General features: G+C 42.7%; 1 protein-coding gene across 1 annotated transcript in view; it reads right to left on the bottom strand.

The window, feature by feature from the left end:
• Nucleotides 1-17,575, bottom strand: part of LOC121542584 (dolichyl-diphosphooligosaccharide--protein glycosyltransferase subunit STT3B-like) — a 71,307-nt gene that overhangs the window by 21,486 nt on the left and 32,246 nt on the right. The window contains exons 6-9 of the mRNA XM_045218356.1: nucleotides 16,965-17,063; nucleotides 15,633-15,779; nucleotides 13,394-13,442; nucleotides 9,080-9,234 (exon numbers count right to left, since the gene is read on the bottom strand). Of these exons, the coding sequence (XP_045074291.1) occupies nucleotides 9,080-9,234; nucleotides 13,394-13,442; nucleotides 15,633-15,779; nucleotides 16,965-17,063 (450 nt within the window). The remainder of the gene's footprint in view (nucleotides 1-9,079; nucleotides 9,235-13,393; nucleotides 13,443-15,632; nucleotides 15,780-16,964; nucleotides 17,064-17,575) is intronic.

Below are 17,575 nucleotides of genomic sequence, written 5' to 3'. Positions count from 1 at the left end.
ACTGGGTTAAGGTTGAACATATTGGGTTAAGGTTGAACATATTGGGTTAAGGTTGAACATATTGGGTTAAGGTTTAATACACTGGGTTAAGGTTGAACATATTGGGTTAAGGTTTAATACACTGGGTTAAGGTTGAACATATTGGGTTAAGGTTGAACATATTGGGTTAAGGTTTAATACACTGGGTTAAGGTTGAACATATTGGGTTAAGGTTGAACATATTGGGTTAAGGTTTAATACACTGGGTTAAGGTTGAACATATTGGGTTAAGGTTGAACATATTGGGTTAAGGTTTAATACACTGGGTTAAGGTTGAACATATTGGGTTAAGGTTTAATACACTGGGTTAAGGTTGAACATATTGGGTTAAGGTTTAACACATGGGTTAAGGTTGAACATATTGGGTTAAGGTTGAACATATTGGGTTAAGGTTTAATACACTGGGTTAAGGTTGAACATATTGGGTTAAGGTTTAATACACTGGGTTAAGGTTGAACATATTGGGTTAAGGTTGAAACATATTGGGTTAAGGTTTAATACACTGGGTTAAGGTTGAACATATTGGGTTAAGGTTGAACATATTGGGTTAAGGTTGAACATATTGGGTTAAGGTTTAATACACTGGGTTAAGGTTGAACATATTGGGTTAAGGTTGAACATATTGGGTTAAGGTTGAACATATTGGGTTAAGGTTGAATACACTGGGTTAAGGTTGAACATATTGGGTTAAGGTTTAATACACTGGGTTAAGAGTTGAACATATTGGGTTAAGGTTTAATACACTGGTTAAGGTTGAACATATTGGGTTAAGGTTGAACATATTGGGTTAAGGTTTAATACACTGGGTTAAGGTTGAACATATTGGGTTAAGGTTGAACATATTGGGTTAAGGTTGAACATATTGGGTTAAGGTTTAATACACTGGGTTAAGGTTGAACATATTGGGTTAAGGGTTGAACATATTGGGTTAAGGTTTAATACACTGGGTTAAGGTTGAACATATTGGGTTAAGGTTGAACATATATTGGGTTAAGGTTTAATACACTGGGTTAAGGTTGAACATATTGGGTTAAGGTTGAACATATTGGGTTAAGGTTTAATACACTGGGTTAAGGTTGAACATATTGGGTTAAGGTTTAATACACTGGGTTAAGGTTGAACATATTGGGTTAAGGTTTAACATACTGGGTTAAGGTTTAATACACTGGGTTAGGGTTGAACATATTGGGTTAAGGTTGAACATATTGTTAAGGTTTAATACACTGGGTTAAGGTTGAAATATTGGGTTAAGGTTGAACATATTGGGTTAAGGTTTAATACACTGGGTTAGGGTTGAACATATTGGGTTAAGGTTGAACATATTGGGTTAAGGTTTAATACACTGGGTTAAGGTTGAACATATTGGGTTAAGGTTGAAATATTGTTAGGTTTAATACACTGGGTTAAGGTTGAACATATTGGGTTAAGGTTGAACATATTGGGTTAAGGTTTAATACACTGGGTTAAGGTTGAACATATTGGGTTAAGGTTTAATACACTGGGTTAAGGTTGAACATATTGGGTTAAGGTTGAACATATTGGGTTAAGGTTGAACATATTGGGTTAAGGTTTAATACACTGGGTTAAGGTTGAACATATTGGGTTAAGGTTGAACATATTGGGTTAGGGTTGAACATACTGGGTTAAGGTTGAACATATTGGGTTAAGGTTGAACATATTGGGTTAAGGTTTAATACACTGGTTTTGAACATATTGGTTAAGGTTGAACATATTGGGTTAAGGTTTAATACACTGGGTTAAGGTTGAACATATTGGGTTAAGGTTGAACATATTGGGTTAAGGTTGAACATATTGGGTTAAGGTTTAATACACTGGGTTAAGGTTGAACTAGTTGAACATATTGGGTTAAGGTTTAATACACTGGGTTAAGGTTGAACATATTGGGTTAAGGTTGAACATATTGGGTTAAGGTTTAATACACTGGGTTAAGGTTGAACATATTGGGTTAAGGTTGAACATATTGGGTTAAGGTTTAATACACTGGGTTAAGGTTGAACATATTGGGTTAAGGTTGAACATATTGGGTTAAGGTTTAATACACTGGGTTAAGGTTGAACATATTGGGTTAAGGTTTAATACACTGGGTTAAGGTTGAACATATTGGGTTAAGGTTGAACATATTGGGTTAAGGTTGAACATATTGGGTTAAGGTTGAACATATTGGGTTAAGGTTGAACATATTGGGTTAAGGTTTAATACACTGGGTTAAGGTTAAGGTTTAAGTTGAACTGGGTTAAGGTTGAACATATTGGGTTAAGGTTGGTTAAGGTTGAACATATTGGGTTAAGGTTTAATACACTGGGTTAAGGTTGAACATATTGGGTTAAGGTTGAACATATTGGGTTAAGGTTTAATACACTGGGTTAAGGTTGAACATATTGGGTTAAGGTTGAATATATTGGGTTAAGGTTTAATACACTGGGTTAAGGTTGAACATATTGGGTTAAGGTTGAACATATTGGGTTAAGGTTTAATACACTGGGTTAAGGTTGAACATATTGGGTTAAGGTTTAATACACTGGGTTAAGGTTGAACATATTGGGTTAAGGTTTAATACACTGGGTTAAGGTTGAACATATTGGGTTAAGGTTTAATACACTGGGTTAAGGTTGAACATATTGGGTTAAGGTTGAACATATTGGGTTAAGGTTTAATACACTGGGTTAAGGTTGAACATATTGGGTTAAGGTTGAACATATTGGGTTAAGGTTTAATACACTGGGTTAAGGTTGAACATATTGGGTTAAGGTTTAATACACTGGGTTAAGGTTGAACATATTGGGTTAAGGTTGAACATATTGGGTTAAGGTTTAATACACTGGGTTAAGGTTGAACATATTGGGTTTAGGTTGAACATATTGGGTTAAGGTTGAACATATTGGGTTAAGGTTTAATACACTGGGTTAAGGTTTAATACACTGGGTTAAGGTTTAATACACTGGGTTAAGGTTGAACATATTGGGTTAAGGTTGAACATATTGGGTTAAGGTTTAATACACTGGGTTAAGGTTGAACATATTGGGTTAAGGTTGAACATATTGGGTTAAGGTTGAACATATTGGGTTAAGTTTGAACATATTGGGTTAAGGTTTAATACACTGGGTTAAGGTTGAACATATTGGGTTAAGGTTTAATACACTGGGTTAAGGTTGAACATATTGGGTTAAGGTTTAATACACTGGGTTAAGGTTTAATACACTGGGTTAAGGTTGAACATATTGGGTTAAGGTTAAACATATTGGGTTAAGGTTGAACATATTGGGTTAAGGTTTAATACACTGGGTTAAGGTTGAACATATTGGGTTAAGGTTTAATACACTGGGTTAAGGTTGAACATATTGGGTTAAGGTTGAACATATTGGGTTAAGGTTTAATACACTGGGTTAAGGTTGAACATATTGGGTTAAGGTTTAATACACTGGGTTAAGGTTTAATACACTGGGTTAAGGTTGAACATATTGGGTTAAGGTTGAACACACTGGGTTAAGGTTGAACATATTGGGTTAAGGTTTAATACACTGGGTTAAGGTTGAACATATTGGGTTAAGGTTTAATACACTGGGTTAGGGTTGAACATATTGGGCTAAGGTTGAACATATTGGGTTAAGGTTTAACACACTGGGTTAAGGTTGAACATATTGGGTTAAGGTTGAACATATTGGGTTAAGGTTTAACATATTGGATTAAGGTTTAACACACTACTCTCTCTGAGAAGTAGACAGCACTGATAGCATACAGAACCACTAGGAAGAGCAGGGGTTAACACAGAGATCCTATTAAAGCGGCATGATGTAACTTTTGAATTCACATAGAAATGTGAGTTATAGATCTGTGATTCTCACTGAAAGCAGGTCTAAGAAGCCCGAGATCTGTTCTATGTGCGCTATTTCTATGCTTCCCGTTCTTAAGTTTAGTTTTTGCGTCTTTTACTTTCTGTTTTGTACACACAACACACACACACACACACACACACAAACTAGGGAGAGGCAGAGAGCAGGGTTAGGGTTTAACTCACGGCTGCAGGGTTTAACTCACGGCTGCAGGGTTTAACTCACGGCTGCAGGGTTTAACTCACGGCTGCAGGGTTTAACTCACGGCTGCAGGGTTTAACTCACGGCTGCAGTATTGCAGAGACAGTTTCTGGTTGTTATTGTCACGTGCACTAGCACAGTGAAATGCCTTTCTTGCTGGCTCTTTCCCCAACAATGCAGTAATCAATATCGGTAGTATTATAAAACATTAATACAAAAGTCAAGTAGAACAAAAACACGAGAAATAGAAATAAGAAGAATACGAGAAAGTAAGTCAGAAATATACAGGGTCAGTTCCAGGGTCAGTAGCTATATACAGGGACAGTTCCAGGGTCAGTAGCTATATACAGGGTCAGTTCCAGGGTCAGTAGCTATATACAGGGTCAGTTCCAGGGTCAGTAGCTATATACAGGGTCAGTTCCAGGGTCAGTAGCTATATACAGGGACAGTTCCAGGGTCAGTAGCTATATACAGGGACAGTTCCAGGGTCAGTAGCTATATACAGGGTCAGTTCCAGGGTCAGTAGCTATATACAGGGACAGTTCCAGGGTCAGTAGCTATATACAGGGTCAGTTCCAGGGTCAGTACCTATATACAGGGACAGTTCCAGGGTCAGTAGCTATATACAGGGTCAGTTCCAGGGTCAGTACCTATATACAGGGACAGTTCCAGGGTCAGTAGCTATATACATGGTCAGATCCAGGGTCAGTATCTATATACAGGGACAGTTCTAGGGTCAGTAGCTATATACAGGGTCAGTTCCAGGGTCAGTAGCTATATACAGGGACAGTTCCAGGGTCAGTAGCTATTTACAGGGACAGTTCCAGGGTCAGTAGCTATATACAGGGTCAGATCCAGGGTCAGTAGCTATATACAGGGTCAGTTCCAGGGTCAGTAGCTATTTACAGGGACAGTTCCAGGGTCAGTGCCAATACCATATTTACAATGTGCAGGGATACTGGAGTGATAGAAGTACAGTGGGGGAAAAAAGTATTTAGTCAGCCACCAATTGTGCAAGTTCTCCCACTTAAAAAGATGAGAGAGGCCTGTAATTTTCATCATAGGGACACGTCAACTATGACAGACAAAATGAGGAAAAAATTCCAGAAAATCACATTGTAGGATTTTTAATGAATGTATTTGCAAATTATGGTGGAAAATAAGTATTTGGTCAATAACAAAAGTTTCTCAATACTTTGTTATATACCCTTTGTTGGCAATGACACAGGTCAAACGTTTTCTGTATGTCTTCACAAGGTTTTCACACACTGTTGCTGGTATTTTGGCCCATTCCTCCATGCAGATCTCCTCTAGAGCAGTGATGTTTTGGGGCTGTCGCTGGGCAACACGGACTTTCAACTCCCTCCAAAGATTTTCTATGGGGTTGAGATCTGGAGACTGGCTAGGCCACTCCAGGACCTTGAAATGCTTCTTACGAAGCCACTCCTTCGTTGCAGGGCGGTGTGTTTGGGATCATTGTCATGCTGAAAGACCCAGCCACATTTCATCTTCAATGCCCTTGCTGATGGAAGGAGGTTTTCACTCAAAATCTCACGATACATGGCTCCATTCATTCTTTCCTTTACACGGATCAGTCGTCCTGGTCCCTTTGCAGAAAAACAGCCCCAAAGCATGATGTTTCCACCCCCATGCTTCACAGTAGGTATGGTGTTCTTTGGATGCAACTCAGCATTCTTTGTCCTCCAAACACGACGAGTTGAGTTTTTACCAAAAAGTTATATTTTGGTTTCATCTGACCATATGACATTCTCCCAATCCTCTTCTGGATCATCCAAATGCACTCTAGCAAACTTCAGACGGGCCTGGACATGTACTGGCTTAAGCAGGGGGACACGTCTGGCACTGCAGGATTTGAGTCCCTGGCGGCGTAGTGTGTTACTGATGGTAGGCTTTGTTACTTTGGTCCCAGCTCTCTGCAGATCATTCACTAGGTCCCCCCGTGTGGTTCTGGGATTTTTGCTCACCGTTCTTGTGATCATTTTGACCCCACGGGGTGAGATCTTGCGTGGAGCCCCAGATCGAGGGAGATTATCAGTGGTCTTGTATGTCTTCCATTTCCTAATAATTGCTCCCACAGTTGATTTCTTCAAACCAAGCTGCTTACCTATTGAGATTCAGTCTTCCCAGCCTGGTGCAGGTCTACAATTTTGTTTCTGGTGTCCTTTGACAGCTCTTTGGTCTTGGCCATAGTGGAGTTTGGAGTGTGACTGTTTGAGGTTGTGGACAGGTGTCTTTTATACTGATAACAAGTTCAAACAGGTGCCATTAATACAGGTAACGAGTGGAGGACAGAGGAGCCTCTTAAAGAAGAAGTTACAGGTCTGTGAGAGCCAGAAATCTTGCTTGTTTGTAGGTGACCAAATACTTATTTTCCACCATAATTTGCAAATAAATTCATAAAAAATCCTACAATGTGATTTTCTGGAGAAAAAATTTCTCATTTTGTCTGTCATAGTTGACGTGTACCTATGATGAAAATTACAGGCCTCTCTCATCTTTTTAAGTGGGAGAACTTGCACAATTGGTGGCTGACTAAATATTTTTTTTCCCCCACTGTATGTGTCTATAGGGCCTGCTCCTGTTGGGGTGTGTTTATGTGTCTATAGGGCCTGCTCCTGTTGGGGTGTGTTTATGTGTCTATAGGGCCTGCTCCTGTTGGGGTGTGTTTATGTGTCTATAGGGCCTGCTCCTGTTGGGGTGTGTTTATGTGTCTATAGGGCCTGCTCCTGTTGGGGTGTGTTTATGTGTCTATAGGGCCTGCTCCTGTTGGGGTGTGTTTATGTGTCTATAGGGCCTGCTCCTGTTGGGGTGTGTTTATGTGTCTATAGGGCCTGCTCCTGTTGGGGTGTGTTTAGGTGTCTATAGGGCCTGCTCCTGTTGGGGTGTGTTTATATGTCTATAGGGCCTGCTCCTGTTGGGGTGTGTTTATGTGTCTATAGGGCCTGCTCCTGTTGGGGTGTGTTTATGTGTCTATAGGGCCTGCTCCTGTTGGGGTGTGTTTATGTGTCTATAGGGCCTGCTCCTGTTGGGGTGTGTTTATGTGTCTATAGGGCCTGCTCCTGTTGGGGTGTGTTTATGTGTCTATAGGGCCTGCTCCTGTTGGGGTGTGTTTATGTGTCTATAGGGCCTGCTCCTGTTGGGGTGTGTTTATGTGTCTATAGGGCCTGCTCCTGTTGGGGTGTGTTTATGTGTCTATAGGGCCTGCTCCTGTTGGGGTGTGTTTATGTGTCTATAGGGCCTGCTCCTGTTGGGGTGTGTTTATATATACTGTTCATTTTGTAAAATAATAACACCATTTGTTGTTGATGAAGAGGCATACCCCTCCCCCTCTTGATTTCCCTGAATCCAATGTCCTGCGAAACCCTGTGTACTGCTGACAGGGTGATGCCAGTGGAAAATCAGTGTAGTGCTGACAATTACTACTGAGAAACACAAACTCCATGTCCGTCCGCATAGTCACTTCACCTCTACCCACATGTACAAATTACTTGTGGTCCTCTGTAGCTCAGCTGGTAGAGCACGGCGGTTGTAACGCCAAGGTAGTGGGTTCGATCCCCGGGACCACCCATACACAAAAAATGTATGCACGCATGACTGTAAGTCGCTTTGGATAAAAGCGTCTGCTAAATGGCATATTATTATTATTATTATTACCTCAATTACCTCGACTAACCTGTATCCCCTGTATAAAGCTTTGCTACTGTTATTTTACTGCTGTTCTTTAATTATTTGTTATTTGTCTTCATTTTTAATTTTTTACTTATCAATTTTTTACTTAACACTTATTTTTCCTTAAAACTGCATTGTTGGTTAAGGGCTTGTAAGTAAGCATTTCACCCTAAGGTCTACACCTGTTGCATTCGGCGCATGTGACAAATAAAAATTAGATTTGTCTGTACTGGGTGGTTAACACAAAACACCAACCCCTCCATGTCCGTCTGTCTGTACTGGGTGGTTAATGACCTGATGGGCAGAGGAGAGTAGGAGGGATGTAACGACACACCAATATGCACTGGTCCGGGTTCAAATGTTTAAGATATGAGTGCTTTGGTCCGTGGGACCCCAAACCATACCAATTTTGCATTCATCGGTCTAGAAAATCGATTCAAACATTACGAATCGCCAGTTCACGCTTTCTTTCTACCTTCTGAAAACACCTCTCAGTCCTTCAGTGTCAAACTAAGCATGTAATTATGTTGCCAGTCGTTGATCTACAGGTAATTGTGCCGAACAAGCCCGGGCAACACCAGTAGCCCAGTCAAAGTGTGCGCTGTGCGAGAGGTGGGCCTGTTCCTGATCTGGCACTTCTGTCTGCTCACCACCTTCAGCATTCAAATGTTTGTACAATGGCTTGCGCAATATTAGACTTTATGAGATGAGTGACAACCAATGTAATTTGCTAGGTTATTTTTATCAAATGCGCTGTCTAAACTCACTCACTCACACACACACACACACACACAAACACACACACACGTCTGCTCAGACAGAAGTCAGCTCAGAGAGGCCAAGCTCATCAGCTCCATCAGCAGCAGATTTTAATTTAGAATGGAAAATGAATGCGTTTTATGTAACAAATGTTAGCGCATTGAATCATATCGCATCTAACCGAATTGCAACGATTCGTTCCTCTAATCAAACCAAATCTCACGGAATCGTTTCAAACTAAACCATATTGTTCCTGTGTCGTATCACAGCCCATGTATCTACATACGTATCGAATCGCCTTGAAAGGGAAAGATGCACATCCCTAGAGAGTAGGCTATACAGCCCTGTGTGTGTGTGTGTGTGTGTGTGTGTGTGTGTGTGTGTGTGTGTGTGTGTGTGTGTGTGTGTGTGTTGACTTGAATGGTAATGATTGCTGTAGTCATTCTATTTCTATGGTCACACACACACACGCATTACCATGAAATCTAACCGTAGACGTGCTCGTATTTGTGTGTGTGTTGGCTGCCATGCCATCTTACCGAAGACTCTCTCATCGTTGATGTTCTTGATGCAGAACCAGAGTCCAGCAGGAAAGGTACAGACCAGGATGTGGAGGTCAAAGAAAAAGGAGACCCAGGTGGTGGGCTGGTGCTCCGAGACGGAAGCTATGATGGGGATGTGGATCTTAGCATACCTGGAGAGAGGAGGAAGGGAGAGAGGGACAGAGAGAGGGAGAAGAGAGGAGGAAGGGACAGAGAGAGGGAGAAGAGAGGAGGGAGGGAGGGAGGGAGGAGGAAGGGACAGAGAGAGGGAGAAGAGAGGAGGGAGGGAGGGAGGAGGAAGGGACAGAGAGAGGGAGAAGAGAGGGAGGGAGGGAGGGAGGGAGGGAGGGAGGGAGGGAGGGAGGAGGGAGGGAGGGAGGAGGGAGGGAGGGAGGGAGGGAGGAGGGAGGGAGGGAGGGAGGGGGAAGGGACAGAGAGAGGGAGAAGGGAGGGGAGGGAGGGACAGAGAGAGGGAGGAGAGAGGAGGAAGGGACAGAGAGAGGAGAGAGAGAGGGAGGGAGGGACAGAGAGGTAGAAGAGAGGGGGAGGGAGGGAGGGAGGGAGGGAGAAGAGAGGGGAGGGAGGGACAGAGAGAGTAGAAGAGAGGGAGGGAGGAGGGAGGGAGGGAGGGAGGGAGGGAGGGAGGGAGGGAGGGAGGGAGGGACAGAGAGAGGAGAAGAGAGGGAGGGAGGGACAGAGAGAGGGAGGATAGAGGAGGAAGGGACAGAGAGAGTGAGAAGAGAGGGGAGGGAGGGAGGGAGGGAGGGAGGGAGGGAGGGAGGGAACAGAGAGAGGGAGAAGAGAGGGGAGGGAGGGACAGAGAGAGGAGAAGAGAGGGGGGAGGGAGGGAGGGAGGGAGGAGAGGGGGGAGGGAGGGAGGAGAGAGAGAGGGAGGGAGGGAGGGAGGGAGGAAGAAGAGAGGGGGAGGGAGGGAGGGAGAAGAGAGGGGGAGGGAGGGAGGGAGGGAGGGAGGGAGGGAGGGAGGGAGGGAGGGAGGGAGGGAGGGAGGGAGGGAGGGAGGGAGGAGGAGGGAGGGAGGGAGGGAGGGAGGGAGGGGAGGGAGGGGAAGGGACAGAGAGAGGGAGAAGAGAGGAGGAAGGGACAGAGAGAGGGAGAAGAGAGGAGGAAGGGACAGAGAGAGGGAGAAGAGAGGAGGAAGGGACAGAGAGAGGGAGGGAGGGAGGGAGGGAGGGACAGAGAGAGGGAGAAGAGAGGAGGAAGGGACAGAGGGAGGGAGGGAGGGAGGGAGGGAGGGAGGGAGGGAGGGAGGGAGGGAGAAGAGAGGAGGAAGGGACAGAGAGAGGGAGAAGAGAGGGGGAAGGGACAGAGAGAGGGAGAAGAGAGGAGGAAGGGACAGACGGAGAAGAGAGGAGATTAGCAGAATTCATGGTTCCTTCTATTAAGGCAAGTCGTCCAGGTCCTGAGGCAGCAAAGCATCCCCAAACCATCACACCACCACCACCATGCTTGACCTTTGGTATGATGTTCTTACTGTGGAATGCAGTGTTTGGTTTTCGCCAGGCATAATGGGACCCATCTCATCCAAAAGGTTGACTCAAGTTTGACAAATAGCACCTGGTTGATCATCAAGACTCTTGGAAGAACGTTCTATGGACAGATGATTCAAAATTATAACTTTTTGGACGACATGGTTCCAGTAATATCTGGCGAAAACCAAAGTCTGCATTCCACAGTAAGAACATCATACCAAAGGTCAAGCATGGTGGTGGTGGTGTGATGGTTTGGGGATGCTTTGCTGCCTCGGGACCTGGACAACTTGCCTTAATAGAAGGAACTATGAATTCTGCTCTGTATCAGAGAATTCTACAGGAGAATGTCAGACCATCCGTCTGTGAGCTGAAGCTGAAGCGCAGCTGGGTCATGCAGCAAGACAATGATCCAAAACACACAGTCAAGTATACATGAAAATTGCTAAAAAGCAACAAATTGGAAGTTTTGGAATGGCCTAGTCAAAGTCCAGACCTAATCCCAATTGAGATGTTGTGGCAGGACTTGAAACGAGCAGTTCATGCTTGAAAACCCACACGTCACTGAGTTAAAGCAGTTCTGCATGGAAGAGTGGGCCAAAATTCCTCCACAGCGACGTGAGAGACTGATCAACAACTACAGGAAGCATTTGGTTGGAGTCATTGCAGCTAAAGGTGGCACAACCAGTTATTGAGTGTAAGGGGGCAATTACTTTTTCACACAGGGGAATTGGGTGTTGCATAACTTTGTTTATGAAATAAATATGTAATTGTTGTGTTATTTGTTCACTTATGTTCCCTTTATCTAATATTAGGTTTTGGTTGAAGATCTGATAACATTCAGTATCACAAATATGCAGAAGTAGAGAAAATTAGAAAGGGGGCAAATACTTTTTCATAGCACTGTATAGATCATGTATTATATATAGATCATGTATTATATATAGACCATGTATTATATATAGATGATGTATTATCTATAATGTATTATATATAGACCATGTATTATATATAGACCATGTATTATATATAATGTATTATATATAGACCATGTATTATATATAGACCATGTATTATATATAGATCATGTATTATATATAGACCATGTATTATCTATAATGTATTATATATATACCATGTATTATATATAGATCATGTATTATATATAGACCATGTATTATATATAGACCATGTATTATCTATAATGTATTATATATAGACCATGTATTATATATAGACCATGTATTATATATAGATAATGTATTATATATAGACCATGTATTATATATAGACCATGTATTATATATAATGTATTATATATAGATCATGTATTATATATAGACCATGTATTATCTATAATGTATTATATATAGACCATGTATTATATATAGACCATGTATTATATATAGACCATGTATTATCTATAATGTATTATATATAGATCATGTATTATATATAGACCATGTATTATCTATAATGTATTATATATAGACCATGCATTATATATGGACCATGTATTATCTATAATGTATTATATATAGATCATGTATTATCTATAATGTATTATATATAGATCATGTATTATATATAGATCATGTATTATCTATAATGTATTATATATAGATCATGTATTATATATAGACCATGTATTATATATAGACCATGTATTATCTATAATGTATTATATATAGACCATGTATTATATATAGACCATGTATTATATATAGACCATGTATTATCTATAATGTATTATATATAGACCATGTATTAAATATAGATAATGTATTATGAATGAATGCACCAATTTGTAAGTCGCTCTGGATAAGAGCGTCTGCTAAATGACGTAAATGTAAATGTAAATGTATTATATATAGACCATGTATTATATATAGACCATGTATTATATATAGACCATGTATTATATATAGACCATGTATTATCTATAATGTATTATATATAGACGATGTATTATATATAGATAATGTATTATATATAGATCATGTATTATATATAGATCATGTATTATATATAGATCATGTATTATCTATAATGTATTATATATAGATCATGTATTATATATAGACCATGTATTATCTATAATGTATTATATATAGACCATGTATTATATATAGACCATGTATTATATATAGATCATGTATTATATATAGACCATGTATTATATATAGATCATGTATTATATATAGACCATGTATTATATATAGATAATGTATTATATATAGATCATGTATTATATATAGATCATGTATTATATATAGACCATGTATTATATATAGATAATGTATTATATATAGATCATGTATTATATATAGACCAGTTCCTTTACTGAATGACACCATAGGGGGGATTAAGAACATAGCCATAGGATTTATCTGAAGTGCCTGTGGAAAGTTTTGTGTACAGTAAAGGAGTGGGCATTGACAGAAAGAGGAAGACAGTGTTTCCTTGGTGACGGTGATCCACAGTGAGTAAAACTGTCGTTTGTTTTGACAGGCTGCATGTCTCTCTCTGCTCTGCAGTCTGGCTGTCGATCAGAAAGTTGTTATTCTGATGGGTCGGCAATAAACTACAGTAGTATTGAACACACACACTCACACACTGGTACTGGACATTCACTGACCTGACACGACCCACACTGCACTGCAGCAGAACACGCACACTTTCTCTGAGACAAATAGACAGCTGGAGCCCTCAGTTTAGCTGTTGTTTACCAGGTTAAACACGCTGGGAGAGTGTTCTAGTGTGAGAGTACTGTTAAGTGTGTGTGTGTGTGTGTGTGTGTGTGTATACTGTTTAGTTCACTTACCCTGTATCCCACAGGGAGTAGAATCGACCACTCCAAGGAGCGATGTGCCCTAAAACACAATGAACATTATTAAAGTACAGCACAGTTATGATCAAGTACACGATCACGATCACACACACACACACACACACACACACACACACACACGTTAGGTTTTTGGGACCAACAATTGATTCCCATTCAAAATCCTATTTTCCCTAACTCCTAACCCTAAAAATAGCATTTTTACTAGTGGAGACCATCAAAATGTCTTCACTTCTCTGAATTTTTGTTGCTTTACTATTCTTGTGAGGACTTCTGGTACTCAGTATAGTAAAAACGTGTTCACACACACACACACACACACACACACTGACTATTTTGGACCAAATCCAATCAACCCTTCTCCTCATCTATCTATCTAACACAGGATGGGCAACAGGCAGGGTTTCAACTTCCTGTTGAGAGTTAGAAAAGTAGAATAAACAAGGTGCAATTTCTAAATGTGGTTGTACATCAGCAAGTTCTCTCTTGTTATGTCAGTCACCTGACAGTTAGCTAACAAGTTTTAGGTTGCTAAATCAGTCTAGCGGACAGTTACCTACACTTGTTGTAATCATGGCCGAATTACCGGTGGGCCCTCATTGATTTTGTAAGTCACTCTCACTTAGATATCATATTAAAAACTGCTAAAATTTCTCTACGCTCCATGGCAACGTGTAGAAATGCAGTAAATTACGCAGACCCGCAAACTACTGCGGCCGCTCATGATGGAGGTCAGCCCCGCAAACTACTGCGGCCCCTCATGATGGAGGTCAGACCCGCAAACTACTGCGGCCCCTCATAATGAGGTCAGACCCGCAAACTACTGCGGCCCCTCATGATGAGGTCAGACCCGCAAACTACTGCGGCCCCTCATGATGAGGTCAGACCCGCAAACTACTGCGGCCCCTCATGATGAGGTCAGACCCGCAAACTACTGCGGCCCCTCATGAGGAGGTCAGACCCGCAAACTACTGCGGCCCCTCGCGATGAGGTCAGACCCACAAACTACTGCGGCCCCTCATGATGAGGTCAGCCCCGCAAACTACTGCGGCCCCTCGCGATGAGGTCAGACCCACAAACTACTGCGGCCCCTCGCGATGAGGTCAGACCCGCAAACTACTGCGGCCCCTCATGATGAGGTCAGACCCGCAAACTACTGCGGCCCCTCATGATGAGGTCAGACCCGCAAACTACTGCGGCCCCTCATGATGAGGTCAGACCCACAAACTACTGCGGCCCCTCATGATGAGGTCAGCCCCGCAAACTACTGCGGCCCCTCATGATGAGGTCAGACCCACAAACTACTGCGGCCCCTCATGATGAGGTCAGCCCCGCAAACTACTGCGGCCCCTCATGATGAGGTCAGACCCACAAACTACTGCGGCCCCTCATGATGAGGTCAGCCCCGCAAACTACTGCGGCCCCTCATGATGAGGTCAGACCCACAAACTACTGCGGCCCCTCATGATGAGGTCAGCCCCGCAAACTACTGCGGCCCCTCATGATGAGGTCAGACCCGCAAACTACTGCGGCCCCCTCATGATGAGGTCAGCCCCGCAAACTACTGCGGCCCCTCATGATGAGGTCAGACCCACAAACTACTGCGGCCCCTCATGATGAGGTCAGCCCCGCAAACTACTGCGGCCCCTCATGATGAGGTCAGACCCGCAAACTACTGCGGCCCCTCATGATGAGGTCAGACCCACAAACTACTGCGGCCTCTCATGTGTGGCCTCCACCCCCATCAAAGTTGCCCATCCCTGGTGTTGACCTACCTGTATAAGTCAGGTATATAACAGCAGGGTGTTGACCTACCTGTATAAGTCAGGTATATAACAGCATGGTGTTGACCTACCTGTATAAGTCAGGTATATAACAGCATGGTGTTGACCTACCTGTATAAGTCAGGTATATAACAGCAGGGTGTTGACCTACCTGTATAAGTCAGGTATATAACAGCAGGGTGTTGACCTACCTGTATAAGTCAGGTATATAACAGCATGGTGTTGACCTACCTGTATAAGTCAGGTATATAACAGCATGGTGTTGACCTACCTGTATAAGTCAGGTATATAACAGCAGGGTGTTGACCTACCTGTATAAGTCAGGTATATAACAGCATGGTGTTGACCTACCTGTATAAGTCAGGTATATAACAGCATGGTGTTGACCTACCTGTATAAGTCAGGTATATAACAGCATGGTGTTGACCTACCTGTATAAGTCAGGTATATAACAGTGAGGAAGACTGCCCCAGCAGCCAGAGAGACGCCCAGGAAGAACAGGGTCTGGAACTCCTGCCTGGTCAGTCTGTCTTTCAGGTACTGGAGGAAGGCATAGGCCTGGAGTAACGCAAACACACCTGGTAGAGAGAGAGAAGAGAGAGTTTACATTATACCCCTGTACAGGTAGAGACAGGGAGAGAGAGAGAGAGAGAGAGAGAGAGAGAGAGAGAGAGAGAGAGAGAGAGAGAGAGAGAGAGAGAGAGAGAGAGAGAGAGAGAGAGAGAGAGAGACAGAGAGAGAGAGACAGAGAGTGACAGAGAGAGAGAGAGAGAGAGAGAGAGAGAGAGAGACAGAGAGAGAGAGAGCACAGAGAGAGAGAGAGAGAGAGAGAGAAGAGAGAGAGAGCAGAGAGAGAGAGAGAGAGAGAGAGAGAGAGAGAGAGAGAGAGAGAGAGAGAGAGAGAGAGAGAGAGAGAGAGAGAGAGAGAGAGAGAGAGAGAGAGAGAGAGAGAGAGAGAGAGAGAGAGAGAGAGAGAGAGAGAGAGAGTTTACATTACACCTGTACAGGTAGAGACAACATGCATTTGTCTAACTAGAAAAGGTCTAATATACAGTGAGCTCCAAGAATTTTGGGACAGTGACACATGTTTTGTTGTTTTGTCTCTGTACTCCAATACTTTGGATTTGAAATGATACAATGACTATGTGAATTTAAAGTGCAGACTCAGCTTTAATTTGAGGATATCTTCATCCATATCGGATGAACCGTTTAAAAATTACAATACTTTTTGTACATAGTCCCCCCATTTTAGGGGACCAAAGGTATTGGGACAAATTCACTTATATGTGTATTAAAGTATTAAAAGGTTTAGTATTTGGTCCCATATTCACAGCACGCAATGACTACATCAAGCTTGTGACTCTACACATTTGTTGGATGCATTTTACGGATAATCCTGAATGAATCGTGAGTAATGATAAGTGAGAAAGTTAGACGCGCAAATATCATACCCCCAAAAATGCTAATCTGTACATGGCTATCCATGTGGTCCTCTGTAGCTCAATTGGTAGAGCATGGCGCTTGTAACGCCAGGGTAGTGGGTTCGATCCCCGGGACCACCCATACGTAAAAATGTATGCGCACATGACTGTAAGTCACTTTGGATAAAAGCGTCTGCTAAATGGCTTATTATTATTATTATCTATAATCAGTTGTCTGGAGCTGGTGGTGAGAACATGAAACGCCCAGAGCGAACCTGTACAACTCTGTTCAAAGGTCAGCATCAGGGTGTGACATCACTGTCCCAGGTGATTGGTCCTTACCTGCTGCAGCCATGTGTTCGCTGGTCCTGATTGGCTGGAACCCCACAAAGGGGATTTGCATGGAGAGCACCAGACCAACGATGTAGAACGTACTGTAAGCTGTGGAGACAGTCAGGGTTAACACACACAGAAAGAAAGAAAGAAAGAAAGAAAGAAAGAAAGAAAGAAAGAAAGAAAGAAAGAAAGAAAGAAAGAAAGAAAGAAAGAAAGAAAGAAAGAAAGAAAGAAAGAAAGAAAGAGAGAAAGAGAGAAAGAAAGAAAGAAAGAAAGAAAGAAAGAAAGAAAGAAAGAGAGAGAGAAAGAAAGAAAGCGAGAGACTCCTTCATCTCCCCCTCCCCTCCACCTCCCCACTCCTCCCCTCCACCTCTCCTCCATCAACCTCCCCACTCCTCCCCTCCACCTCCCCACTCCTCCCCCTCTCCTCCACTCCTCCCCACTCCTCCATCTCCACCTCCCCACTCCTCTCCTCCATCTCCCCCTCCCCTCCACCTCCCCCTCTCCTCCATCAACCTCCCCCACTCCACTCCTCCCCTCCACCTCCATCTCCACCTCCCCACTCCTCCCCCCACCTCCCCCTCCTCATCAACCTCCCCACTCCTCTCCTCCTCCCT

Source organism: Coregonus clupeaformis, unplaced genomic scaffold (assembly GCF_020615455.1).
Source record: "Coregonus clupeaformis isolate EN_2021a unplaced genomic scaffold, ASM2061545v1 scaf1522, whole genome shotgun sequence".
In the NCBI taxonomy this organism is placed as follows: Eukaryota; Metazoa; Chordata; class Actinopteri; order Salmoniformes; family Salmonidae; genus Coregonus; species Coregonus clupeaformis.
This window is presented reverse-complemented; position numbering and strand designations above follow the sequence as displayed.